The following is a 24,501-nucleotide window of genomic DNA, read 5'->3' as shown; positions in this document are numbered from 1 at the left end:
CTGCCGAAGAACAGTGGAGACAAAAATATCGTCATGATGATGTTGCTGCAGACCCCACCTATATACCTGGCTCCCTGGTGTGGCTTTGGGTGCCCTCTACTACACCCTGACTATCCAGCAAGCTACTGTCGAAATATCACGGGTCTTACCGCGTCATTGAACGGGTTTCCCCAGTCAATTACGTTGTAGAGCCTACGAACCCTTCTGCGGACCTCCGAAGGCGTGGTCGTGAAACCGTGCACGTGCAGCGTTTGAAGCCTTACCACGAACCGATCGTTTCTTCGGCGCCATGACGCAACAGCCAGGATGGCCCTCTCTTCTCCGGGGGGTAATTGTAATGAGAAATTGGTGCAACCACTGGCCAACCCGCCCGTATGGCTGGTTCAAGAATCATCGCCAGCAGCGGCCGCGAGACAGAAGAAGCAGAAGACTAGTCTGTCCGACATAGCCTGGACTGCCCGTTTCTGTGACTGCGCTTCGCTACCAATAAACCCCCTTTCAATAGTAAGGAAATGAGGGGCTCGTTGAGGAGATACAGAAACATAGGTCGGCAGTCTACAACGCCAAAGGAGGCATAGGGGTGTGGTTAGGCTCTATTTTTTACTACGGTTAATGAAGTTAACATTTTTTTTAATATAAGGCCAGTAAATATACCACCCTCAAGCGTCAGATACACTTCTAGTAAATATAAATAGCCCAGAAAGTGAAGGAGAACACAGTCGCCCAGATAACCGAATTGGTAAGGCATTCGAGATCTAATCGAAAGGCGTGGGTTCGGTCCCCACTCTGGGCGCGTGTTTTTCTTTCTTTTTTTCTTTCTTATATTAAAAAGAAATGTTAACTTCATTAACCGTAGTAAAAAATAGAGCCTAACCACACCTCTATGCCTCCTTTGGCGTTGTAGACTGCGGACCTATGTTTCTCTCTCTCTCTCTCTCTCTATATATATATATATATATATATTTATTTATATATATAGGCAGCAATGACACTTTGAAGATAGTAGAGAACACAAGCAAAGAAAACTTTGAACAAGGTAGAAAACACGATTGTTGACAACGTTTCAGCAAAGAGGCCAGCCTTGATCTGGGGGTTCGACAGGGTCCTGAAGAAGGCAAAACTTTTTGCTGAAACGTTGGCAACAATTGTGGTTTACCTTGTTCGAAGTTTAGCTGTGTATATATATATATATATATATATATATATATATATATATAGTAAGGAAATGAGGGGCTCGTTGGGGAAATACCCTATGGGGAAATACCCCTATGCCTCCTTTGGCGTCAGAGTCTGCTGACCTATCTGTATATATATATATATATATATATATATATATATATATATATATATATATATATATATATATATGTAACGCAGAAGACATGTTGTCCGTCGAACCAACACCTTTATTATCAACTTCGTCATCCACCACTATCGTACCGCCCTGTCTCTTGGTGGCTAATCTCCCATTCCGGCCAACTGCCCTGCACCATCCATCTGCGGGACGTCACACGCTCCCCTCTCCCCCCGAGAGTGTGCTTGGTGTAGGGGCGGATAATATCGTCTTAGCCTCCCCACATGGACAATGTCAGTCTGACGACCGAGTGGAGACACGCCGCGGTCGATCTCGTTGTTTACCGCAGAAATCTTGCGTAGGACAGTATACAGACCTTCCATTATCGCACAGAGTTTGCCGCGGTTGGGATGCCAGAGCGTCTCATATAATACAGTCTCTCACCTGTAGCTCTGACGGAATAAACTTGTTGTCTTAGACGAGCTTATTCTTCTCGTAATACGCCAGGGAATTGCGGACTGCGTTTGCGCGAGCTTCTTGCAGGGTTTCGGCAGTGTTGGAGAGGAGGCAGGTGTATGATGGTGTGCCATACATGAGAAAACATGGTGTGTAGCCGGTGACTTCATGAGGTGTCCTGTTGTACTTCATCGACAACCTCTGGAAGAAGGCGTGTCCTTGGTTTTCGCGGTTTGTGGTTGATTTTGCAGCGGAGGCGAGTAACTATGGACTGATTAGTGCGCTCGTTTAGGCCATCACACTACGGTCGTTGAGAAGTTGTGAAAAGCTGATGAATGTTGTTGTACTTGAGGAACTGCTTGAATTTGCCTGCGGTGATTCGTGTTCCGCGGTCGGAGAGGAACTTCCGAGGCTTTCCAGCAATCAAGATACTCTTCAGGCAGGAAATGTACGCATCGCACGTCTCATTTCGGTGCGCAAAAGCCCAAACATAACGAGTGGCATGGTTAACGGCCAAGTGAATGAACCTTTTCGAAAAACCGTAGTTCGCAAAACCTCCGATGGTATCCCTGGCCAGAAGATCAAATGGTTATTCAGCTGGTGGTAGTGACTCCAAAGATCCGAAACGATTGGTCTTCGTTTTCTTGCAGCGCTGGCAAGTGTCACAGTGGCGAATGTATTTTGAGACGTCGGTGATGATGTCAGGCTAATAATATTGTAGGGACAAAAGTCGCAATGTCTTGTTGACTCCAACGTGACCAAAAGCGTCATGAGCCTTCTGAATAAGAGAAGATCGCAGAGCAGCAGGGACGTAGACTTTTCGGAACCCTCTACACGTCACTATGGCCATTCCGTTCTCAATGACGTGCTTGCAAGGCGGCTTGTCATTGGGATGCTCTTGCAGTTGCTCAGCTGATAGAAGCTGAATAATCGGGTTTCGCGATAGTGCATCAGCTTCGATGTTGTCAGTGCTCTTTTGGTGCTTGATATTGACATCGTACATGGAGAGCTTCAAGGACCATCGAAACAGACGGCCTCGCGGATTCTTGATGTTTTTAAGCCACTGTAGCGCAGCGTGATCAGTGACTACCGTAAAAGGTTTTCCACGCAGATAGCAGTTTAAAGGTTTTCCATGCATATAGCAGTGCCATTTGTCGATAGCGTCAATAATTGCCAAGCATTCAAGCTCTGTGATGGCCTGATTGACTTCATGCTTGAGCAGATTGCATGAGTGGTATGCAACTGGGTGCTCCCGGTCTTCTTCATCAGCCAGCTTCAAAACGGCGCCGATACCTTTGCTGGGCACATCACAGTACAGCACACAAGGTACTCAATGAATGTTTGTGCGAATTGACATTTCTTCATTTTGAGCCTGACGCATTCGCTTTTAAAAGCGTTTAAAACGGCGTCGAGATGCTTCAGATGGTCGGAAAACGTGTCAGAATACACCACAATATTATCGAAGTATTTCGTGACGTGCGCTAAGCGGTGTTTTGCCAGGATGGACTTGACAGCCCGCTCAAAAGTGGCTGGGGCGTTCGGGAGACCGAAAGGCATAACAAGCCATTCGTAGTGACCAGTACGTGTCACAAAGGCTGTTTTCGGAATGTCTTCCGGGTGCATCTTCGCGTGCCAGTAACCCGACGTGATGTTTAATGTTGAAAAGTACGTCGATTTCCCGAGAGAGTCTAGAACGTCGTCAATTCGAGGGATGGGTTGGTAGTCGGGCACAGTCACTGCGTTCAGCTTGCGGTAATCTATGCAGAAACGTGTGCGCCCTTCTCCCTTTTTCTCTGCCAGAAGTGTAGGGGCAGCGTACGGAGACGTAGACACCCTTATTACGCCTTGCGTGAGAAGGTCGCTGACTTGTCGGTCCATTTCGACGCTATCGGCTTCTGAGCATCGATAGGGAGCCCTGCGGATGGGGACGTTGTTTGTGACGGGAATGCGATGCATCTCGCTACTGATACCCCCAATGTCAGTTCGTGATTTGGAAAAAATATTCTCATACTTGTGGAGCAGTTGCTTAAGTGCAGACCTCTGAGTTTCATTTAGGTGGCGCAAATCGGAAGCTTCGGGTTCCTGTACACAAGCGTTTTTGTCAGCCGCGTAACAGACTTTTGGGCGTTGAGAGTGAAGCACATCATTTCCTTGGCGTAGGGTCAGCGTGTCGAGGTCTAGAAACAAGTTGAAGAGGCAGGCGCTGTCCAAGCCAAGAAGTAGATTGCTCTTCATTCCTTGCAGAACGTGGGCTTATATTTCCTTGGTGATTTTTCCGATTTGTACATTTAGATTGACGCGACCCAAAGTTTTGGTAGATGATGTTACTTGATCTACAGAGATGAACGAATCTCTCATTATTTGCAGGCGAAGGGTTGTCAGCACTGCTTCGCTGATACAGGTAATTGTTGTGGCTCCGGTATCAAGAGTAGCGCTGACTGGGTGCCCGTTATTTAGTGCATCAAAGTGAATTAACATAGCTTTCGGTCGCCCTTCTCGTTTCCCTGGTTGGTAGCGAGGGCGGAAATGCTTGCGCGTCGTGGGCATTCATTGTGCCAGTGCATCTGTCGTGGCAAGCCGGCCATGGCGCAATGCCTGCATTCGGACATGGGTGCTCGGCCCGGCGTATTAGGCGAACGCTGATGGGAATTGCCACTCGGTGAATTGATCTCTGCGTGTCGACCTGGTGGAACGCGGTGCGACTTAGGTCGGTTCATAGCAGCCTCTACTCTAAGCGCAGCGGAAAGCCACGCTGCTGGGGTGGGGGGAGTAAGCCCGGCAAGAGCCATTTCCATTTCAGCAGGGAGGCCGTCGATGAGCCCTGATACCAGGTGCGCGTCCTTTAGTTCAGCAAGGCGTCCCAGACACATTTTTTCATCGTAATATTCCTTGAGGCTCTGGCCCGATTTCAGGCGGCAATGAATGAACTGACGGAATTGATCAGCGATGGCGCTTGCGAACTGTTCGGTCATGCATGCAACGAGGTCCTCCCAAGCTGTGCCAGTGTCAAACATCTCGGTAAGGTACCAGCGGAAGGCCTCACCTTCAAGTTATTCGGAGAATTTGCACAACTTGTCTCGCTCGGTCCATGGAGCGGCCGCAGTCTTCACCTCGAAGAGTCGGAGCCACTTGTCAAAGAGAACATCGTCGCTTGCCCCGAGTACTTGGGGATGGTGATGGCTTTCTTGGATGTTGTCATGATGAGGGTTGCACGGTAAATCCGGCCGGCTAGTGTAACGGTGGAGACATGGCGTCCGTCGAACCAACACCTTTATTACCAACTTCTTCATCATCCACGACTATCGTACCGCACCGTCTCTTGGTGGCTAATCTCCCATTCCGGCCAACTGCCCTGCATCATCAATCTGCGGGACGTCACATATATACGTATATATATATTGTAATGAACAATTTTAGCAGGGAACGGTATGTGCGGAACCATGGCCAATCTACGCGCGGGTGTGTGCTGCGGACCTGCAACAGTCATCATCAGTGCCTGTCTGTGCGTCTTGCAAGGTTATCTCTGGCTTCGCCGTTTTTTGAAGAGACTGCTCTTCCTCGCCTCTCGCTTGGACAACTGATCGAATTAAACACCGTTGGAAGTGGTGGAGGTGCGGTTTCAACGTCAACCAGCACGAATCCTGGAGCTTCGAAGCCGCAGGCTCCCAATGCCCACTACCCCCGTTGACGCTGTTGATCAACAAGCCCCAGCGATGCCACAGATCGTCTGCGCTGGTTCCATCCGTCAGCGCGATCCCCCATTCTTCAATGGCGAGGGCGATCATGATGCTGAGGATTTGCTGTCGACATACGAGCGGGTGAGTGCTCACAACAAGTGGGATGATCCCGCCAAGTTAAGCAACGTCGAGTTCTATCTCACGCAATTGGCTCAGACGTGGTTTTTGAACAACGCACGTGACTTCAAAATATGGGGCGATTTTAAGACCCGCTTCCTTCAAGCATTTGGCAGCCCGGCCGTACGCAGACTACAAGCAGAACAACGCCTCCGCGGAAGAGCTCAGACGCAGGGGGAGAATTTCATCAGCTACATCGAAGAAGTTGTAGATCTGTGCAGGCGCGTCGACGTGGCCATGTCTGAAGCAGATAGGGTGAAGCATATTTTAAAAGGCATCGATGATGATGCGTTCACTATGCTGCTTGCCAAGGACCCGAAGACCGTGACGGAGGTCGTGAGCCTCTGCCAAAGCTTTGATGAGCTGCGCAGGCAACGAGTGCTGGTCCGGCGATCTCTGGGGACAAATGCAGAACTCTCCGCTTTGACTTTCACTTCCGAGCACTCCGAGACGAAGATAAATGACTTTGTCCGCGAGGAAGTAGCACGCCAACTATCGATTGTGCCGTTCGTTCAAGAGCCACGCCAGCGGACGGAGGCACCGCCTTCATGCCTTCCTTCGTCTCTTCAGCGCACCATCCGGGAACAGGTCACCGAGGCCCTGCCAACTAACCGCCAAGTGGTAGCAGCTCCTGCTCCCCTTACTGTTCCCCAGGTAGCTACTGTTGCTCTTCTCCTGGCTTCACCGGCTGCATTAACCGGTCCCCTGACGTATGCTGAATGTGTCACACAGCCACCCCGACCGTTTACCCATTCGTTCGAACCAACCATCTCAGTGACTGTGCCGTCCAGCTATCAGCAAGTCTCCCAGTTTCGACGTCCAGTGCAAGTGGTCGCGCAGCAATCCAATCCGTGGCGCACGCCGGACAATCGCCCCATATGCTACTCTTGTGGATACGCCGGACATGTCGCCCGTTACTGCCGCCGTGTGGTGCCGCATGCTGAGGTTTTCAACACTGCAGGATACACGCCTAGGCACGTTCAGCATCGCGTATCCTCGAGGCCTTCCCCAACGTCATATGAGACCGACCAGCCGACGTTCACTAGTCGCCGATCGCTTTCTCCCCGCCGCCGCTCCCTGTCACCTATGCGCCGTCAGCCTGCTCCTCCGGAAGTGGGAAACTAATACCCGCAGTTCCAGAGGCACGAACTGCGTACTCAGCGAAAATTCAAAGTCCTCGTGCCTATCCACCGAACGTTATAGATGTAGTTGTTGAAGGAGCCCCTGCCCTCGCTCTAGTCGACACCGGTGCCCCCATATCTGTTATAAGTGCTACACTCTGCCGCTCGCTGAAAAAAGTAATGACGCCGTTTTCTGGACTTTCGCTTCGGACTGCAAGTGCAGCACACGTGTCCCCGATAGCAGCCTGTACTGCTCGAGTGAGTATTCAAGGCACCTGCTATCCCATTGAATTTGTTGTCTTATCTTCGTGCTCCCACGATGTCATCCTTGGCTGGGATTTCCTCTCATGTCATCACGCTGTTATCGACTGTGCCCGAGCTGAACTGGAACTTTTTCCACAGTGTGACGTCTCTGGTGACACAAAACTCGTACTTTCCGAAGACGTCGATATTCCGCCGCGAAGTTCAGTGTTAGTGGCTCTTTCTTGTGGTACCCTGCCGGATGGCCCTGTTCTATTTACGCCATCCGACCTTTTTGTTCGCCGAAAGCATTTATTTCTTCCGTTCGCCGTCCTTATGCTGCGTACTGAACACACCACAATGTTTATTACCAACCTCACAGACAACCCTGTAAGTCTGTTTCGCAGCAAGTCGATTGGCCAAATTGAACCTACTTCCTCCATTCTCAGCTTCGACATTTGCAATGACGCGCCTACCCTGCCGCTAACCGCCCTGACGTCATCCCGTCCCACCGACCAGCTTCTATCCGACGACGTGTTCACGAAGTCTCTCGACACCGCTTTGGATTCTACCCAGCGCAAGCAGCTACTGAACCTTTTGCACGCGTTCCGTTCTTCATTTGACTGTCAACAAGCTCCCTTGGGTAGAACGTCAACGGTGGTCCACCATATCGACACTGGGACGCACGCACCTTTGAGGCAGCGACCCTACAGAGTGTCGGCGTCAGAACGCGGGATTATTAATGAACACGTCGAAGACATGCTGCAACGCGACGTCATTCGTCCGTCACAAAGCCCCTGGTCGTCGCCAGTAGTTCTAGTTACAAAAAAAGATGGGTCCCTAAGGTTCTGTGTCGACTATCGACGCCTTAACAAGATTACCCGTAAAGACGTTTATCCCTTACCTCGGATCGATGACGCTCTCGATTGTCTTCACGGTGCCGAATTCTTTTCCTCCCTGGACTTGCGCTCCGGCTACTGGCAGGTGCCGGTGGCTGAGTGTGACCGGCCCAAAACGGCGTTTGTGACCCCCGATGGGCTTTTCGAATTCAACGTCATGCCCTTTGGGCTATGCAACGCGCCAGCCACCTTTGAGAGAATGATGGACAACATCTTGCGCGGCCTCAAATGACATATCTGCCTCTGCTACTTAGATGATGTCGTTGTGTTCTCTCCTGACTTCGAAACACATCTTGCTCGTTGGCACCAAGTACTGAGCTGTCTCACTGCAGCTGGACTACAGCTCAATCTTAAGAAGTGTCGTTTTGGTGCCCGTAAACTAACCATCCTGGGCCACGTTGTTTCGAAAGACGGCGTGTCACTCGATCCCGAAAAACTGCGTGCCGTTGCCAACTTCCCCAAGCCTAATTCAATGAAGACCCTCCGCAGCTTCATAGGGCTATGCTCTTATTTCCGGCGCTTCGTTCGCAATTTTGCTTCCATCGTCGCCCCACTCACGCGGCTGCTCAACGGCGACAACAGTCTATCCGCGTGGTCTTCTGAGTGTGACGACGCCTTCACATCCCTGCGACGTCTACTAACCTCACCCCCTATTCTCCGCCACTACGATCCCAGCACTCCTACTGCAGTGCACACGGACGCCAGTAGTGTTGGTATCGGTGCCGTGCTCGTTCAGCGCAAGACCGACTCCGACGAAAATGCCGTTGCGTATGCGAGCAGAACTCTCACCAAGGCTGAGCGCAACTATAGCGTTACTGAAAAAGAATGCCTGGCGATAATTTGGGCCCTTACAAAGTTTCGCCCCTACCTTTACGGCCGGCCCTTTGACGTTGTCACCGACCATCACGCCCTGTGTTGGTTGTCGTCCCTAATGGATCCCACGGGACGACTGGCCCGTTGGGCCCTCCGCTTACAAGAATATGACATTCGTGTTATCTATCGGTCTGGACGCAAGCATTCTGATGCCGACGCACTCTCGCGCTCCCCTGTGCCTGTTGATGCTACATGCATTGACACAACGGCTCCCCTATTGTCATCGCTGAACCTCACAGACATGGCCTCCCAACAAAGGAAGGATCCATGGATTGCTGCAATCGTTGACTTCTTGTCGGCAGCTTCAAAACGAATTCCGTCTAGGTCCATCCGTCGCCAAGCTGCCCACTTCTCTATTCGAGACAACCTCCTCTACCGCCGGAACTACGTGTCAGACGGTCGGAAGTGGTTGCAAGTGGTGCCACGGAGCTTACGAAAAGAGGTGTGTTTCGCCCACCATGCGGATTCGCAGAGCGCCCATGCAGGAGTCCTGAAGACTTATACTAGGCTGCGTCACAGGTATTAATGGAGGGGAATGTACGCCTTCGTGCGCAAGTACGTTCGCGCATGCCCCGAGTGTCAACAACGCAAGACACCTGCTCCGAAGCCAGCTGGCACGCTGCAGCCATTGCCGTGCCCCGTTCGTCCAATCGAGCGAGTCGGTATCGACCTCTACGGCCCTTTACCACACACCCCTTCTGGCAATCGCTGGATCATCGTGGCTGTAGATCACCTCACGCGCTACGCTCAAACAGCCGCGTTGCCCGCTGCCGCTGCGCGTGACGTCGGGGGATTTATTCTCCGTTCCCTTGTTCTACGCCACGGTGCACCCCGGGAACTGCTCAGTGACCGGGGGCGGGTCTTCCTCTCTGAGGCTGTTAAAGCGCTTCTGACCGAATGCAACATTGTGCATCGCACCACGACCGCATATCATCCGCAAACGAACGGGCTCGCCGAAAGGTTCAACCGTACGTTGGGGGACATGCTTGCGATGTACATCGCTTCAGACCATTCGAACTGGGACGTGGTACTCCCCTTTGTGACGTATGCATACAACATGGCGGTACAGAGCACAACGCGTTTTTCACCTTTCTTTTTACTTTACGGCCGCGAACCTTCTTGTACCATGGACACTATCCTACCATACAGCCCTGACGCTTCCGAACGCCGCCATCTTTCCGAAGTGAGGCATCATGCCGAGGAATGCCGACAGCTTGCCCGTTCGTTCACGGCAAATGACCAGGGTCGTCAGAAGCAGCACCATGACCAGAGCCACTCCTCGCCCACTTTTCATGCTGGTGATCTAGTTTGGCTATGGATACCTTCTACAACGCCAGGTCTTTCTACGAAGCTGCTTTGCAAATACCACGGCCCTTACCGTGTCATCAATTCTCCATCCCCTGTAAACTACGTGGTTGAACCGTTAACTCCGTCAGCCGATCTCCGCCGTCGTGGTCGCGAAACTGTTCATGTCAGCCGCTTAAAGCGATACTACGACCCTCTCGTCCTGGACTCGCCGTAAGTCACCAGGATGGCTCCTTCTTCGGTGGGGGGTGATTGTAATGAACAATTGGAGCAGGGAACGGTATGTGCGGAACCATGGCCAATCTACGCGCGGGTGTGTGCTGCGGACCTGCAACAGTCATCATCAGTGCCTGTCTGTGCGTCTTGCAAGGTTATCTCTGGCTTCACCGTTTTTTGAAGAGACTGCTCTTCCTCGCCTCTCGCTTGGACAACTGATCGAAATAAACACCAGTGGAATATATATATATATATATATATATATATATATATATATATATATATATATATTAAAGAAGGCTTTCCGCAAAATAGCCGCCACGATTGTTGCCAATGTTCCAGCAAAGACACTTGCTTGATGGAGACAAGTCTTTCCTGAAATGTTGGCAACAGGCACGGTACCTACAGTGATGGATTATTTTGTTATATTCCTATATATAAAAATATATTTAAAACTATATATTTTGTTATATATTTACATATACACCGTTGGGAATGTATAAAAGAACATGTGTGCTTTATCACGAAAAGAAAGCGTTTTTTTCGTGCTTCCTTGGACAGCACGGAGGTACGCTGTTTAAAGACCGAATGCTTAGAGTAGTCATGATAAGAGTAAATGATCTGCATAACACGAACCACCGCCTCACGTATTCTCTCAGGTAAGAGTTCGCGGAAGCCTCAAAAATTCAGTTATTATTCCCATTCCTGGTGCGTGTTATCAGCTTATACAAAGGCGGAATAGCACGTGGTTCCTGGTATTTGTGCCATACTGTGAGAAAACTTTCAAGAAGCCAAAAAAGCGTGCCCTCGTACGTTGGTGGAATCGGGCTAAAGAATTACCTGCGGAACGCAATATCATTCAGAGCAACCTGTGACACATGCTGAAGGGAAGGACTGGGAGCTACACGGATACTACTGCATGTAGATCTTGGTGAAATAATATCTTTGTTAAGCCTAACAAGCTTTGATCAATCTCATTCTAGAATAAGGGGACATTGCATTTTCCTAAATGTGGCTGAAATAAATCTTTCCCGACGTTGCGGAGGGATACGGTTGAATTTCTGCTTTTACGTGCTCTTAGGAGTTTGTAAGGGCTTACTGCCTTCTTCTGCCCTTTCTTCTTCTTCTTCTACTGCCTTCTTCTTCTTCTGCCCTTTATTGGTCTTCTGCCCTTTATTGAACTTTAAATTATGAGAAAAAAATTATTCTCTAGAGGTTTAATCAGCCAGGCAGACGTCGACCCCACCTCACCCCAACTCGTCAGATCGGAAAGGGATCGCATGGTGTCGTACAGAGAAATCATAGATCATTACAGATTGGCAAGACGGAAGTATCCCGCCGCGCACCGCAGCCTGACTAAACAGGACTCGGTATGGTGGAGGCAGTTACAAACGAACACGTTTCGAAACCCGGTTGCGCTCAGTCGCTGCTATCCCGAAATATACTCAGGAGATTGTAAAATATGCGCGGGTCGGGCGGACCTCTACCACATGTTATGGTCGTGCCCTGCAAGACAGAATCAAAATGCTGCAGCAAAGGCTAGAAGCGACTCGCTTACTGTAACGAACATGGAGCAATGGGAGACCGCTTTGCTCAGCCCCGATCCGGAAGTGCAACTTCGGGTCGTCCGGATGGCCGAGGCCGCCGCCAGAGTCCAAGGGCTTCTGGCTGGCGACTAAGGAAGAGGGGAGGACGACGAGTGGAAGACACCACCTTCTCAATCGTCCCTTTCCTTTTAATTCCCATCACGGGCAAAATAAAAGTTTCTACTACTACTACTCTAGAAATTCAAGGTACAAAGCACATTAAAAAGCATACCTGATAAACCTAAACGATAGCGTGAAATATTTCCGCGGCCTTGTGATGCTTAATATGTTGTAGAAATAAATTTGGAAAACTTGTAGAAGGTCTAAAAACATAACGAGCTCCTTCAGTTCGAAAGCAGGGTGGGAATGGAAGAACCAATTTCTCTCAGTGACCACAAAAACCACCAAAGAGGAAACAAAAACACTTTTGCATAAATTAAAACACATTGGCACAAGTGAACATGCAAAGCCGTCGTTTGGCAAATACCTAACCTGTTATTTTGCTGTGCTTTACCCGAGCGCGAAGGTTTCTTATACATTATTGCGGATCATTCTTTTTCGATTATCTAGAACATTTACGTTTTTGTAAGGCTTCCTCTGTTCTGGGCAGCTCTACGACTTGCGGCTTACCCAAGCCACGTTAAAAGGGCAATTTTCCAGCTAGAGTGAGTGGTCGCAACTTGATATGACATGATCCGAAGGAAGACACTGATCTGCTCAGATTGTTTTATTACATACCAGGACACTGGTGCCCGCAAGCTTGCGCTATCTGTGAAATGCGAGCGAGCCTCAATATATTAGGTCTTTTGGCACCACTGGGCGGCAATGAACACTTTAACCGTGGCCAATACCCACGAGCAGACATCTGGACTTCATGGCAGCTATCATAGCCGTGAATGGAGTGTGTGGACGAAGTTGACTTTGCCGCAACGCGTTTCAGTGTACGCCACCACCAACGGCGAACATCAGAAAATACAAGCGTCGCCTAAAACAAGTATTAAGAGCTGTTGGCTCAATGCAGCTATCTTAAGTACTAGGGCAGTATCAGCCAGCAAGGAACTTGTAAAAAATTGTGCAACCCTCCGTCAATAACTACGAAGGTTGAACTCGAAGATTTCTTGTGATATATGTTTTGTGGTGGTGTAGGTTTTCTAAACTGCATCGGTCATTACAAAATGCAGCGGTCTGAGAGATTCTGACTTCCAACTTCAAGGTCCCAGGTTCGATGCCGAACTGAAAGCGTTCTTCCTTTCACTTCAGCGTTTTCGTGTTACAGACCCTATCAGTGAGAACACTCACGCTTTGCTTTAAGAAAGGCGGGGTAGAAGATGGCGAACCGTGTGGCGCGGTCAAATGGTCTGCTGCCTTCTCAGGTGAGCTGATCTTCGACGGACGTATGGACAATGCCTCTGCGTTGAGAACATTGCTGTTAGTTTCGCTCGAAGAGTGAAGTTATTTACCTAGGGAATTTTTGATTGATTTTAATGATTCAAACTCGTTTCAGCCCGGCTAAATAACTTTAACAGATAGGCCTCTCTTGATACAGTGTTAGCTTTACGCGCTGGGAGGTGAATATGTAAACAAACAATAAAACTATACCTATGATAATCAATCTCTGGATGTAAGAAAAGAATATGCACTGTGTTTTGTTCGACCAGATTTTCTTAGTGTGCGATATTCATGCCGTAAAACGTGTAACAAAGCAAACGACAATCGGTGTTAGAGATTTAACAATAAAAAAAAAACAAAGCCTCAGGCATTCACGCCCCTTTTTCGGTCCCATTCTGTAAAACGCAACACTAGCAGTGGCGACAGCTCAATGTCGGATCGGTGAACATGCGGAGGTTGGAAAAATGGATTTGCTGCTGACTGCTCTATTTTTCCAATTTTAAAGAAGCCTAAAGCCATTTTGGTTTCGTGCTTAATGTTTTTTTGTGTTGTTTCGTGGCGAAATTGATTGTATCCTGCTGGTCTTAAGGGAATATAAGTGGGTGTTGAAAACAATCACCTTCACTGTGGCCGTATTACGCAGCTACCGTCGGCGAAATTGTTTTGCAATGAGAAACCAAGTCAGGGCTTTGTTTATTACTCTTCAAGGAAATACTGAAACATATTTTGCTAACTATTCTCACCCTATTGCTTTATGGGTGCAGTGATTGCAAAAAAAGTGACGAAATTGTCGTTTCATTAAATGTAGAGTAATTTATTAACATGAAATCGTTCTTCTTATGGCAACAAATGAAACCCAAGGCTGTAGAGAGGCATCGCACTTTTGGCATCGCATTTGCTGTGGAACACATTAATCTAAATTGCAAACAATGCGTCTCACAAATGTAAATATTTTCCCAACGTGTTCTTACGCAGCCATGTCCGCAACAAAAGAGGAAGTTCTCTTCGGCCGAACGTGGAACTCGATAGCGAGTTCCATATTTATGAATAGCGGCTGTTACCATAAGCCAAGGTACCAAGCTAAACAAGAAGGCTAAGGTGTCATAAGAAATATTCACAAGAAAATTAGGGGTTGAATATCTCTTGATGATCAAAAGATAATAGTAGCAAAGCTGGTGGCTGGCCACTCTGGTTTTTGCAGAAACATTTACTGCGGCACAGAAAACCTAAAGTGTGGGCTGCCTCTTTGAGGTAAGCAAGCCGCGAGCGATCACGCCTAATCTAACCCGCTAGAGCAAGCGTTTCTGAGCCCCGATCTGAGACCTGGTCAGCAGTTAAACAAAAGAGCGGCAGCAGACCATTCTTATTGACTTTGTTAGAAAGCAACACATCAACGCCGTCACCACACAACGCTATGAGGCGTCAGGCCCTGGGGGATAGCCAGTGAATAATTACACTAATTTAACAATGGTTTTGCGTGCATTCCAGGCAGATGTTTTACACAGAGTGGTGCACTCTCAGCGGCTGTGCTCAGCACAGGGTGTATCTGGAATTTCTCCCACGTGGGATCCTGTGCCATAATTGTACTGCCTTTTTAGGTCAACAAATTTTTGCGCGGTTTTTTCATCATAGTGCTGTTTCGGATACGGCATATCTGTAGAATAAATAAAGGTCGAAATAAGGCACACATGTTGACTCCAAAAATACGTTTCAGGACTTCTTCCAGTTATCCAAATTCATTTTACAGGTGTCTCTAAAACCTACACGAGTAGAAACAAAAGAAATCCGCAATCAACATGAACATCGCCAAATGTGCGTTGGGCTGCCCTTCCAATCAGGTGCTCTTGTAGCACAGCGGACTCGCACTTTTGTCACACTAGCCAACACCCCACATAACACACGACATTGCTCTGAAAACCAAAGACCATTTACGTATGTTTGTATAATATAACTCGTTAATGGGTTTAACATTATAAAAAGCTAATCATGCACCATGTAACAGGTAGGTATTAGATAGCGGCCCCACACACACACCGATTAACGTGCTTAAAAAACTTGAAGATCTAATACTCTCTACAGCGTAAGACAATTGAGGAAGGTAAGCGAGCCTGTATGACAGAAACGGCAGGCGTGCCAATTAGGCCAAAATTGTTTACATCGCATACAAAGTGAAGGCAAATGCACCGGTTAAACTGTTCCACACCCCTACAACAATCATGCACCTCAAAAGTCATACCTTTGAGCTTTGCTTCTGTTAGGCAGATTATGTCGAACGAGCAATCCCGAAATATAACAAAGGGACATTGGCATTGAGGTGTAGGACCCTGACATTCGGTGATGAACAAAAAAAGTCTGCGGCCCTTGCTGGCATTCATGCTTTTACACAATCCTTAAGTTTTTCGCAATCCTACATTTCTCACAAGGAGCAGAGCATCTGCAAAGAAATAAAATGCTGTTGACACATCAGCAACAGGTGAGTCCAAAAAATGGCCCTCGATTAGTTTTACTACCATTCCTACAGTTTCAGAAGGCTGAAGCAATGTCAACAAAGAAGGAAGTGCTACGATCTAGTCGAATCAAAATACACAAGCAGCAAGGCACTGCAGTTCTTAACACTTCAAACTTCACAGTCGCATTTGTTCCAAAACTAATAAGCGTCTGCTCAATAAACTGAAGGAAAAACATACAGCTACCTTGCAGTTCATCGTTCACACAAAGGCTTTAAAGACTCCTAGTACACTGCTGATGTTCTCTATACAGAGCAGCGAAAACATATACAGCTACAGATATCCGATGTGAAGAGAGAAGTTTTCCTGTTTCTGTGGTTGCGTGCATTTCTTCGAGAAGCTTTTGTAAACTTTTGCAATTTCTAAAAAAGCATACTGTACTACGCTATCAAATAACTGGTGATATCACAGTTAAGAAAAAAGCTAACGCTATTATAGCAAAAACTTCAATTATTCTACATTATAAGGTGCACCGATGACGTAGTGGCGACAATCACACAGTGTTCCAACATAACAAAACAGTAAAAGAAGACTAAAGAATCTTCAAGGACTCAACGATTAAAAATAATTGCAGTATCGCTGTTGCAGTATAGCCAGTGGGAGTCCCCGCCGCTCATCGTGGATGGGGTTAGCAATCGCTCATCAATGACCGCGGAATTGTTTGATATTCGGCCTCGTATCCGCGTGAGCAAACGGAACATGAGTGGTATAACAGACTAATTTAATGCCACCATTGCGCCGCACTACGGCACGCGGCTTCTGAAACAGGTGCCGAGCCACCATGTTGTATTTCTGCAGTTGGTTTCAAGCCACCTGCGTGGCAGACGTGAATTTCCAGAGAGGGAGAACAGTCCAAGAACGGTTGAAGTTCAACTTGAACGCACGGAGGTTACAGGTAAGTATGAATACCAACAGAAACGGCAGAAAATCTAGTTTGATTTATATTGAAAAGGCAGACCTAAGGATTCGGAGGTAAGAGTGCATTTGTTCATGTGCTGCAACAAAATCCATTCGCAGTCGAAAAACACAACAGAAAAATACGACAGATTGATCCTGTGAGGGAATGGGACATTCTGTAGTCTGTAGCAAATCCTGTCCTGTAGTCTGTTGTAAATCCTTTCATGTAGTCTGTAGTAAATCCTGTCTTTAGTCTGTAGTAAATCCTGTTCTGTAGTCTGTAGTAAATCCTGTCATGTCTGTTTTCGTAGTAAATCCTGTCATGTCTCGAATTTCAACTTGTTTTGCATAAGAAATTTACTTCCCGTGATGTTTTTTCTATCAAGTACCTGAAGTATGCAGGATATGCTTTAAAATTTTAATAAAAATATGACCAACAAACATAAGCATTTGGGGGAATTCTTGCCTTTCTGGAACAAGCTTAAAATTGTTTTCAGTGAATAACTGATTTCAGAAAGCTGTAATAAAAGGCAATGTAAGCAATGCAACGAGTGGTACATTCATGCATGCAATACAAAAGTTTCATGTTACGCAGACTGCACGTGCCTGATGCTTGTGCAGTCGTGGAAACTCGATCACACGCACACTGCACACGCGGAACCTCGTCGATCCGGCAGCCGCTGGAACGTAACGCTGGAACACGCCGCAGATCACGCGGTCTGCAGCGAATAGCGTGGCCGATGCTCGCGCTAGGCCTTTTTTTCTTTAATAGCCGTGCAATTACAAACCCGCCTAGCTTTTAACAAGAAATACAGAAGTCCTTCCTTCAGGGACACCTAAGTAGCGCTACAAAATTAAGCTAGACTCATTTGGGCACTTTTCACCTGATTTGGCCGTGCTTCTGAAGCAGGGCCAAATCGCGTTCCGTCAATGACGCTCAATCTGTTCATGAAAGCAAATTTATTCTCCCGGATAGAAAAAAAAACTATTAAACGAGAATGGACAATATCCGTTCGAAAATACGTTCCTTATATTAGTTAGGGTCATTAAAACACAAGCAAACAAATATTTCTCAAACCTCATTTATTTAAACAGCAAAACGCGAGAGAACGTGAGAGAATTAAAATGGAAAGTCAATCTTTAGCTGGAATGCTTGCCTTGGTGAAACTTGATTCGTTGACAATGCATTCGCACAGCAAAACGTGGCAGGGTATCCTGTGGCGAAAAGCGCACGTCTCTGTGGTGCTGCACTGTCTCGAAGAATATGCACGCACGATACCTGCCGATGTCACGCAGGGGTCACTGCAAGTTCATTCGATTTTCGAAGCACATCGCACGTATTCGAAATACACTGCCTGCGAAATTCGTCGTATTCACTCGCACCAATGTGCCAATAATCCCAAGCACCACGGTTAGTCGTCGCTAGAGGAGTCCTCACTTCGAGATGCTTGAAATCCGGACCACTGATCTTGCTTTTACCACAGCTTCCTAAGCTTGAAATGTTGCTGCTGATACTTCGCCGAGACATAAGATGCACGTTTTAACAAAAAAGTTACGCGCAACTTCAGCAAGGCAAAGCGCCGATGTTAAATGTGAACGAGCCACTCGGCCACGCAGCCACCGCCAAATTTTGACCGAAAGACAAAAAGCAGGAGGGAACAAAGGAAGGGTAAGGAGGGAACCAGCCGATTACGAGAACTTGTTTCCGCGACCCCTCCCTACCCTTCCCATTTCTTCGTATTGTGGTACCCCCACCCCACGAGTGCTTTCGCACGACATGCCTTCAGGGGTGACGATGCTTCCCCGAACTTCTTCCGAAGGGCCGGCCGGGCTAGAGCGAAGGCGTGCGTTTTCTTTCTTTCTACATTTATTTTTTAACACATCTTGGTAATGGAACCGGTTCACTGGCGCCGTTTCTTTTTTTTTCACACATGTAGCGGCAACTGGTTAGCTGCTTTAAAAATCCTACTTTAACTATTTAGGCTTGATTGGACACATGGTTCGCTTTAAAATAAATAAATTGCTCGCTGAAAAAATCAAACAACAGCATGCAGATTGAAACAATGGGGCTCTCAAGGACACCCCAAAATACATGTCAGAATGTGCACTGCAATTATTACACCGCGTCTTCAAAAACACGTCTTGCTTGTCCTTTATGCAGCCGTTTTGCCGACAGGCTACCGTTGTTGCCTCATTGTTTTATCAAAGATTGTCCACAGTACAATATATGGAATTGCAATTCACTCAAAGAAGCCAAGGAATATGCGAAGATCTTTATATATCCGTTCTTTGGTTATGGGGCTACGCTTAGATGTCCCAACATTACAGTGATTTGTGCTAAGTTGCGTTGTTATTTGCAAATTTGTAGCGACGGTTTTTTTTAAACACGGCCAGAATGCTTCTGGCAGCAATGCAACAAACGTTCATTACAACAGACGCTTGCAATGCAATTGAACGAGTACCACAGGCATTTCTGTAGTACAACAGAAATGCCCCATGCGACAGACATTTTGTAGTTTTACTACAAAGGTTTTTGTAGTGGGACTACAGAATGTCTGCCGCATGATAGATATGTGTGTTGTACTGCAAGAACTTCTGTCGTACGACAGACATTCTGTCGTCATACTACAGAGATTCCTGTCTCACAACAGACCATCCTGCATTCCAACAGAAATTCCAGTTGTGCGACGAAAATGCCTGTCGTACGACAGATTTTCTGTAGTTGTACTACAGAAATTCCTCTCGCACGACAGACCATCCTGTAATCTCAACAGATATCCCTCTCGTGCGACAGAAATGCCTGTCGTACAACCGATTTTCTGTAGTTGTACTGCAGAAATTCCTGTCGCACGACAGACCATCCTGTAGTACCAACAGAAATTCCTGTCGTGCGACAAAAATCCCTGTCGTGCGACAGAAATTCCTGTTGTGTTTTTCGACTGGGTTACAAAACACAGCAAAGTAGGATGTACCACAATGTTTTTTTGTTGGTACCAAAAGGACGAGGCTGAGATAAACGGTACTAAAAACCTGCAGCTGTGTCAAAAGCACAACTTCCGAAATCACAAATTAGCCACTGAGTGGCAGCATACAGTGTGACCTAATAATGGTAGCGTCCCTAGCAACGGTGCAGCGCACAGATGATTTCGAACGATTGCGCATGAACTTGGCGTCTTTGGTGCAATCAGGTAGACGTTGGATACTGAACGCTAAGAGCAAGGTTTAAACTAAACCTTAGAGGACCTACCGGGCGAGAAACAAGTTTTCTTTCCACAGACTCTAGTGGTCCTCCGTTAAGTGGTCCACCTAAACGGTCCACGTGAACACGTGAACGGCTAAGTATTCAATAAGGTTGGGCGGTGTTACTTAAACACTGCACCTCGCAGAAACTTTGGCACATGGTGCCACTTGGAATCACAAAGTAAGTGAAGAGGACGCTCCGGTAGGTCGGCTTCTCAATTTATTAATACATGGCGGCACTTACTAGTGACGACCGGGATAGGAAGCAGAGAAACACTACCGGACGTTCAGAAACGGTGGACAAGCCCTAGTGCGCAAGTGTTAACTAGATTTGAAGAAAACAAAGAAAGTAATTTTTCGCCGGATGAGGCATCATGATTTACTCGAAATTCACTGACACAGTTCTCGGAGGCGTTGTAGCTTGCGCGGTCTTCACTGTCCTTGCCGTTTTGGTGGGTTTGTTGCACAGTGGTAACATACACCTCTTATTTGAGCAGCACTGATAATGCTGACAACGATCGATAAACAGGTGCTGTGGCATCGTAATCTGCAAGCCATATTTTCACAAGACGCTCAAAGACGCTAGCTTAAGGGAAAAACCCGGCAATTGGTGTTGGCTTTCATCAGATAAAAACGGCCCTTTAACGACACCTTTCATGGTGCCAGCTTAACTCGCCAGTTGTTGCTAGCGAGGGGTGGTCGCCGTGCGAATAAACAGCAGATGAAGGTAGGGAAGGACAACCAGAAAACTTTACCATTATCATCAGCTTGCTTATTTTATGTTGGCAGAAACAAGAATCGGCGCAACGGGCAGGAGACAGATAAATGCCATCTGAAAGCAAAACTCTCGTCCCGCGAGAAGACGTCAGAGCTCTGGTAATGCGAGGCAAAACAGGGCGTCGCATACATTTTCCTGGCAATATGTTGTACGATTCACAACACACGAATGGCTTTAGGTGTACTTGGATGTTTTATTTCTGTGGCAGCGGCACATTCCACCACCATGCCTGCATGGTGCTGCTATGTGTTCACTTTTAAATGGCACTGCGCGACATCCTAGTCCTGGCAAACCTTCGCAAAAAGTTTTGGCTTCAAAACTGGGGGGGGGGGGGGGGGGGGGGCTAATAAAACCAGACTGGAGTACGTACATACAACATCAAAAGTTTGCGGACAAGGAAAACGGAAACATTAGGTTATTTCTGTTTCGGTAGCATCCCGACAGACTGCTGTGTTCGTGTCACACGTCGTATTGTTACTGAAGTAATGAAACATACGTCACATAGTACACCCGGCTGCCGCGCGGCACATAAACCAGAATTGCAGTTTTTGTGGTCCGCAAAATTTTTATCGTAGGTGTACATTACCAAAACTATCGCTTTATTGCCTACAGCGAAATCGTGCGGGAAAATTCGGTGTCACAAACAAGGCAGTCGATTTGAAGCGAATATCGGTAATAAATTGCGACCGTGTAAACGAGTGGTCCAGATAACGAAACCACTACACAGTGCAACGATCGTCTAGAGAAACCGCTAAACACCGATAAAGAGCGACTTCAGTACGTTTATGCATATATTGTTAGCAGCATCCACCATCTCTCCCCTAAAACCACTTAAATGGAATAAGCGCAATGAAGCCGCCACGCGTTTCCAGGCCGCGCTAGCAAAAATAACTTCGGAAATGAACACATGCCGTAGGAGCAGAGAAACTGTCGCCGCGTTGTCCGCCCTGCCGTGAGCCCCTCTTTTTTTCTTTTTTAGTATGACCCCTAGCTAGGGACCGCAAAAAACAATAACAGCGCAAACAGGGACCGGAAAGGAATGCGGTGCTCACTCACGAGCACTGTACTCACGAGTACTGTACTTACGTCTGTAGTCACTCTTTATTGTACTCAATGTTTTATTCTGTGTATCTACTCGCTCATCAGTGTACTCGTTCGTGAATTTGAGTACAAATGAGTGCACTCACGAGAGAGAACGCTGACCTATGGTATAGACCACTGGCAGTTACTGCGCCAGATCTGACAACCTCATAGTTGTCTTGTGGCGGAATTCTTATTCTTACTGTTTCAAAAAATGTCCACTTCGGGTCAGCCTTAGTCCTGACTGACTTGCATTTGTAAGGCCTGTTACCTATCGATGTGCTATGTCATGTATGGTTGCCTGCTTTCATCCTATCAGGGCTCACAATGAACTACACGAAGTGCACATGAAATGGTCCATACTGAGAGTTGCGCCCGTGTTTACACAATAATACAGAGGGGTTACAGGAGTCTGAACTGCCACCACAAGGGAACATACAGGCACCTGCCCTTTTTATTCGTAGCAGTCTCTTTCAAGAACCTGAAGTTGTAGGGTGGCTTAACTTCTTGACATCTGTACTCTTCGTTTTTCAATGGTTTCTCATTTTGGGAAAACCACTACCACTATCTGGATGTGCAAAATAATAATGAATGTGAAGGCTGAGTGTATACGTGGAGAACCTTTCTCAATTCGGCAAGTGGTCAACTCTTCTGGGAGCATATCAACATATCAAGCATATCAACATTACTTATCAACTTTACAGAGAGCACAGGCCCCCTTGGAAAACCATTACGGCAAATCACAAGTGCATAAGTGAAAATACTAGCATTCTTGTACCTAAAAACTTATATCGGACCTTATTTCTGAACAGGTCCAATCTCACCTGAAAAATCACTTACACAGGTGTTCGCAAGGACCCAAACCAAACAAATGGGCTCGAAAGCAATGACAACCTTACTAGCTTACATTAGTTACAAAACTGAAAGTTAAGATTACGGCTAAAAAACAGCAGGACTAAGTGTAGAATAGTGTCCATGAGATGAATTTACGAGTTATCTGGTTGTGCAACAGATTTGAGTGATAATCTTAATGCACTGCCTTTACTTTTCCCATCCTCCGTGCTTCTTGGTTTGAATGTTGCATTGATGTTTTGCTTGAGAAAACACAGATACCGATAGAAAAAACATAGGTGAAACAGCCCGCATAGCAGGTTTCACTAAACGTAATGCCTCAATTAGCTGCACAAATATGCTGGCCCAGTCATTCCCAAGAAACAGAAATTACACACTCAAATGTATTTAATTGCTGGGGAGATAAATTTGGAAAAAAATGTTGCTTGGGTTCCAAATGACCATTCTGTCTTTTAACTTGTTTTTTTAAAGTGCCGTTCACTAGGTCATCAATATTTTTTGTAGAAGGAGGAACCGAGACAATTTGAGAAATTAAGCTGCTGTTAAAGCTAGCACCATCATACACACATGCCTACATTTGGATGGATGGAAAGTTTAATAGTTTGTTCGCCTACTCGTAGGCATATTTTCATAAGTGCATACGCTCGTGGCTAGCGTATCAATTTGTGCATTGCTCCTTAGCATTGTTTTTACACCTATTTATTTATTTATTTACTCTCAAGGCACATGGGCTGACAGAGAGGAGGGGGGGGGGTCAAACAATCTACAGGCAATGCAGCAGGAGTTTGGTTACACAAAAGAAACATATGTACATATTTGAAATATAAATATTGCCGCGAACCATGCATTGGGTTTGTTTATTTGTGTTTTGCTTTTACCGCCCGGCTGCGCCGGTCTGTGTTATCTCCGTGCCAAGGGAAGCGTGTGTTCCATTCTTTCTTTCTGTGTCGCATATGTTACCTGTTCTGATAGGGAGAGCATTCCGATCTAACGTGAACATCCCGGAATAATCTTTTTGCATCTACAATGTTCTCGATGCGAATCGACGGTTCCAGAACCACGCGCGCCGAAAGATAAAAAGCCTGCAGAGCAGACGCCGGAGCATTCGATTCTGCGACGCTCATTGACGCAAGTCACTTTGTTGGCCGCTGCTTCGCCGCCTCTGTATTCTTTTGAGTGGTTAGGAGAGCACAAGTCCGCTCCAATAAACTTGTTTCTCCTGCAAGACAACTGCGTCGTCCTTGGCTTCGTGACATCTGGTGGAGGTGCTGGGTACGCACCCTTCATGCCCACTACAACCTCGGGAAGCCGCCAAGCCAGTCCAACAAGAGCCAGCCCCCGCCTGAAAGATTTACCACCCGAGTTCGGTTTGATGCCAGAAGGGCCCAAGAGAAGGAACGCTGCAACCAACACCATGGTACAAGAAACAACGTCGCCAATCATGCTGCAGCAGCACCGGGAACCGCCATCGTTCCGGGGAGCCCCCGCTGAAGACCCAGAGGAATGGTTGGAGAAGCTGGAGCGCGTGCGGATCTTCAACAGGTGGGACGATGAAGAAACGTTCCGGCATGTTTTCTTTTACTTGGAAGATTCGGCTCGCACTTGGTTCGAGAAGCACGAGAGCTCCTTGACAAATTGGTCTCAGTTCAAAAGCGAGTTCACTAAGACATTCACTACCGTCATGCGGAAAGAAAGAGCCGCCCTTTTGTTGGAAACGCGCACGCAACACCCCAACGAAGGAGTCGTGATCTTCGTTGCGGAGATGAAGCAGCTATTTCGCCGCGCGGACCCCGAAATGACGGAAGAAAAGAAGTTGCGCTTCTTAATGCGCGGAGTGAAGGAGGAACTGTTTGCTGGACTTGTCCTAAATCCCCCCAAAACCGTCGCCGAATTCGTGACCGAAGCCAGCACCAT

General features: G+C 47.2%; 1 protein-coding gene across 1 annotated transcript in view; it reads left to right on the top strand.

Moving 5' to 3' along the window:
- Nucleotides 1-3,558, top strand: part of LOC144166203 (uncharacterized) — a 7,376-nt gene extending 3,818 nt beyond the window's left edge. Inside the window, exon 2 of the mRNA XM_077695796.1 lies at nucleotides 3,551-3,558. Coding sequence (XP_077551922.1) covers nucleotides 3,551-3,558 — 8 coding nt within the window. The remainder of the gene's footprint in view (nucleotides 1-3,550) is intronic.
- The last annotated feature ends 20,943 nt before the right edge of the window (nucleotides 3,559-24,501 follow it).

This window comes from Haemaphysalis longicornis, unplaced genomic scaffold, assembly GCF_048455015.1.
Source record: "Haemaphysalis longicornis isolate Haplotype H1 unplaced genomic scaffold, Haemaphysalis longicornis Haplotype H1 scaffold_16, whole genome shotgun sequence".
Classification (NCBI taxonomy): Eukaryota; Metazoa; Arthropoda; class Arachnida; order Ixodida; family Ixodidae; genus Haemaphysalis; species Haemaphysalis longicornis.
This window is presented reverse-complemented; position numbering and strand designations above follow the sequence as displayed.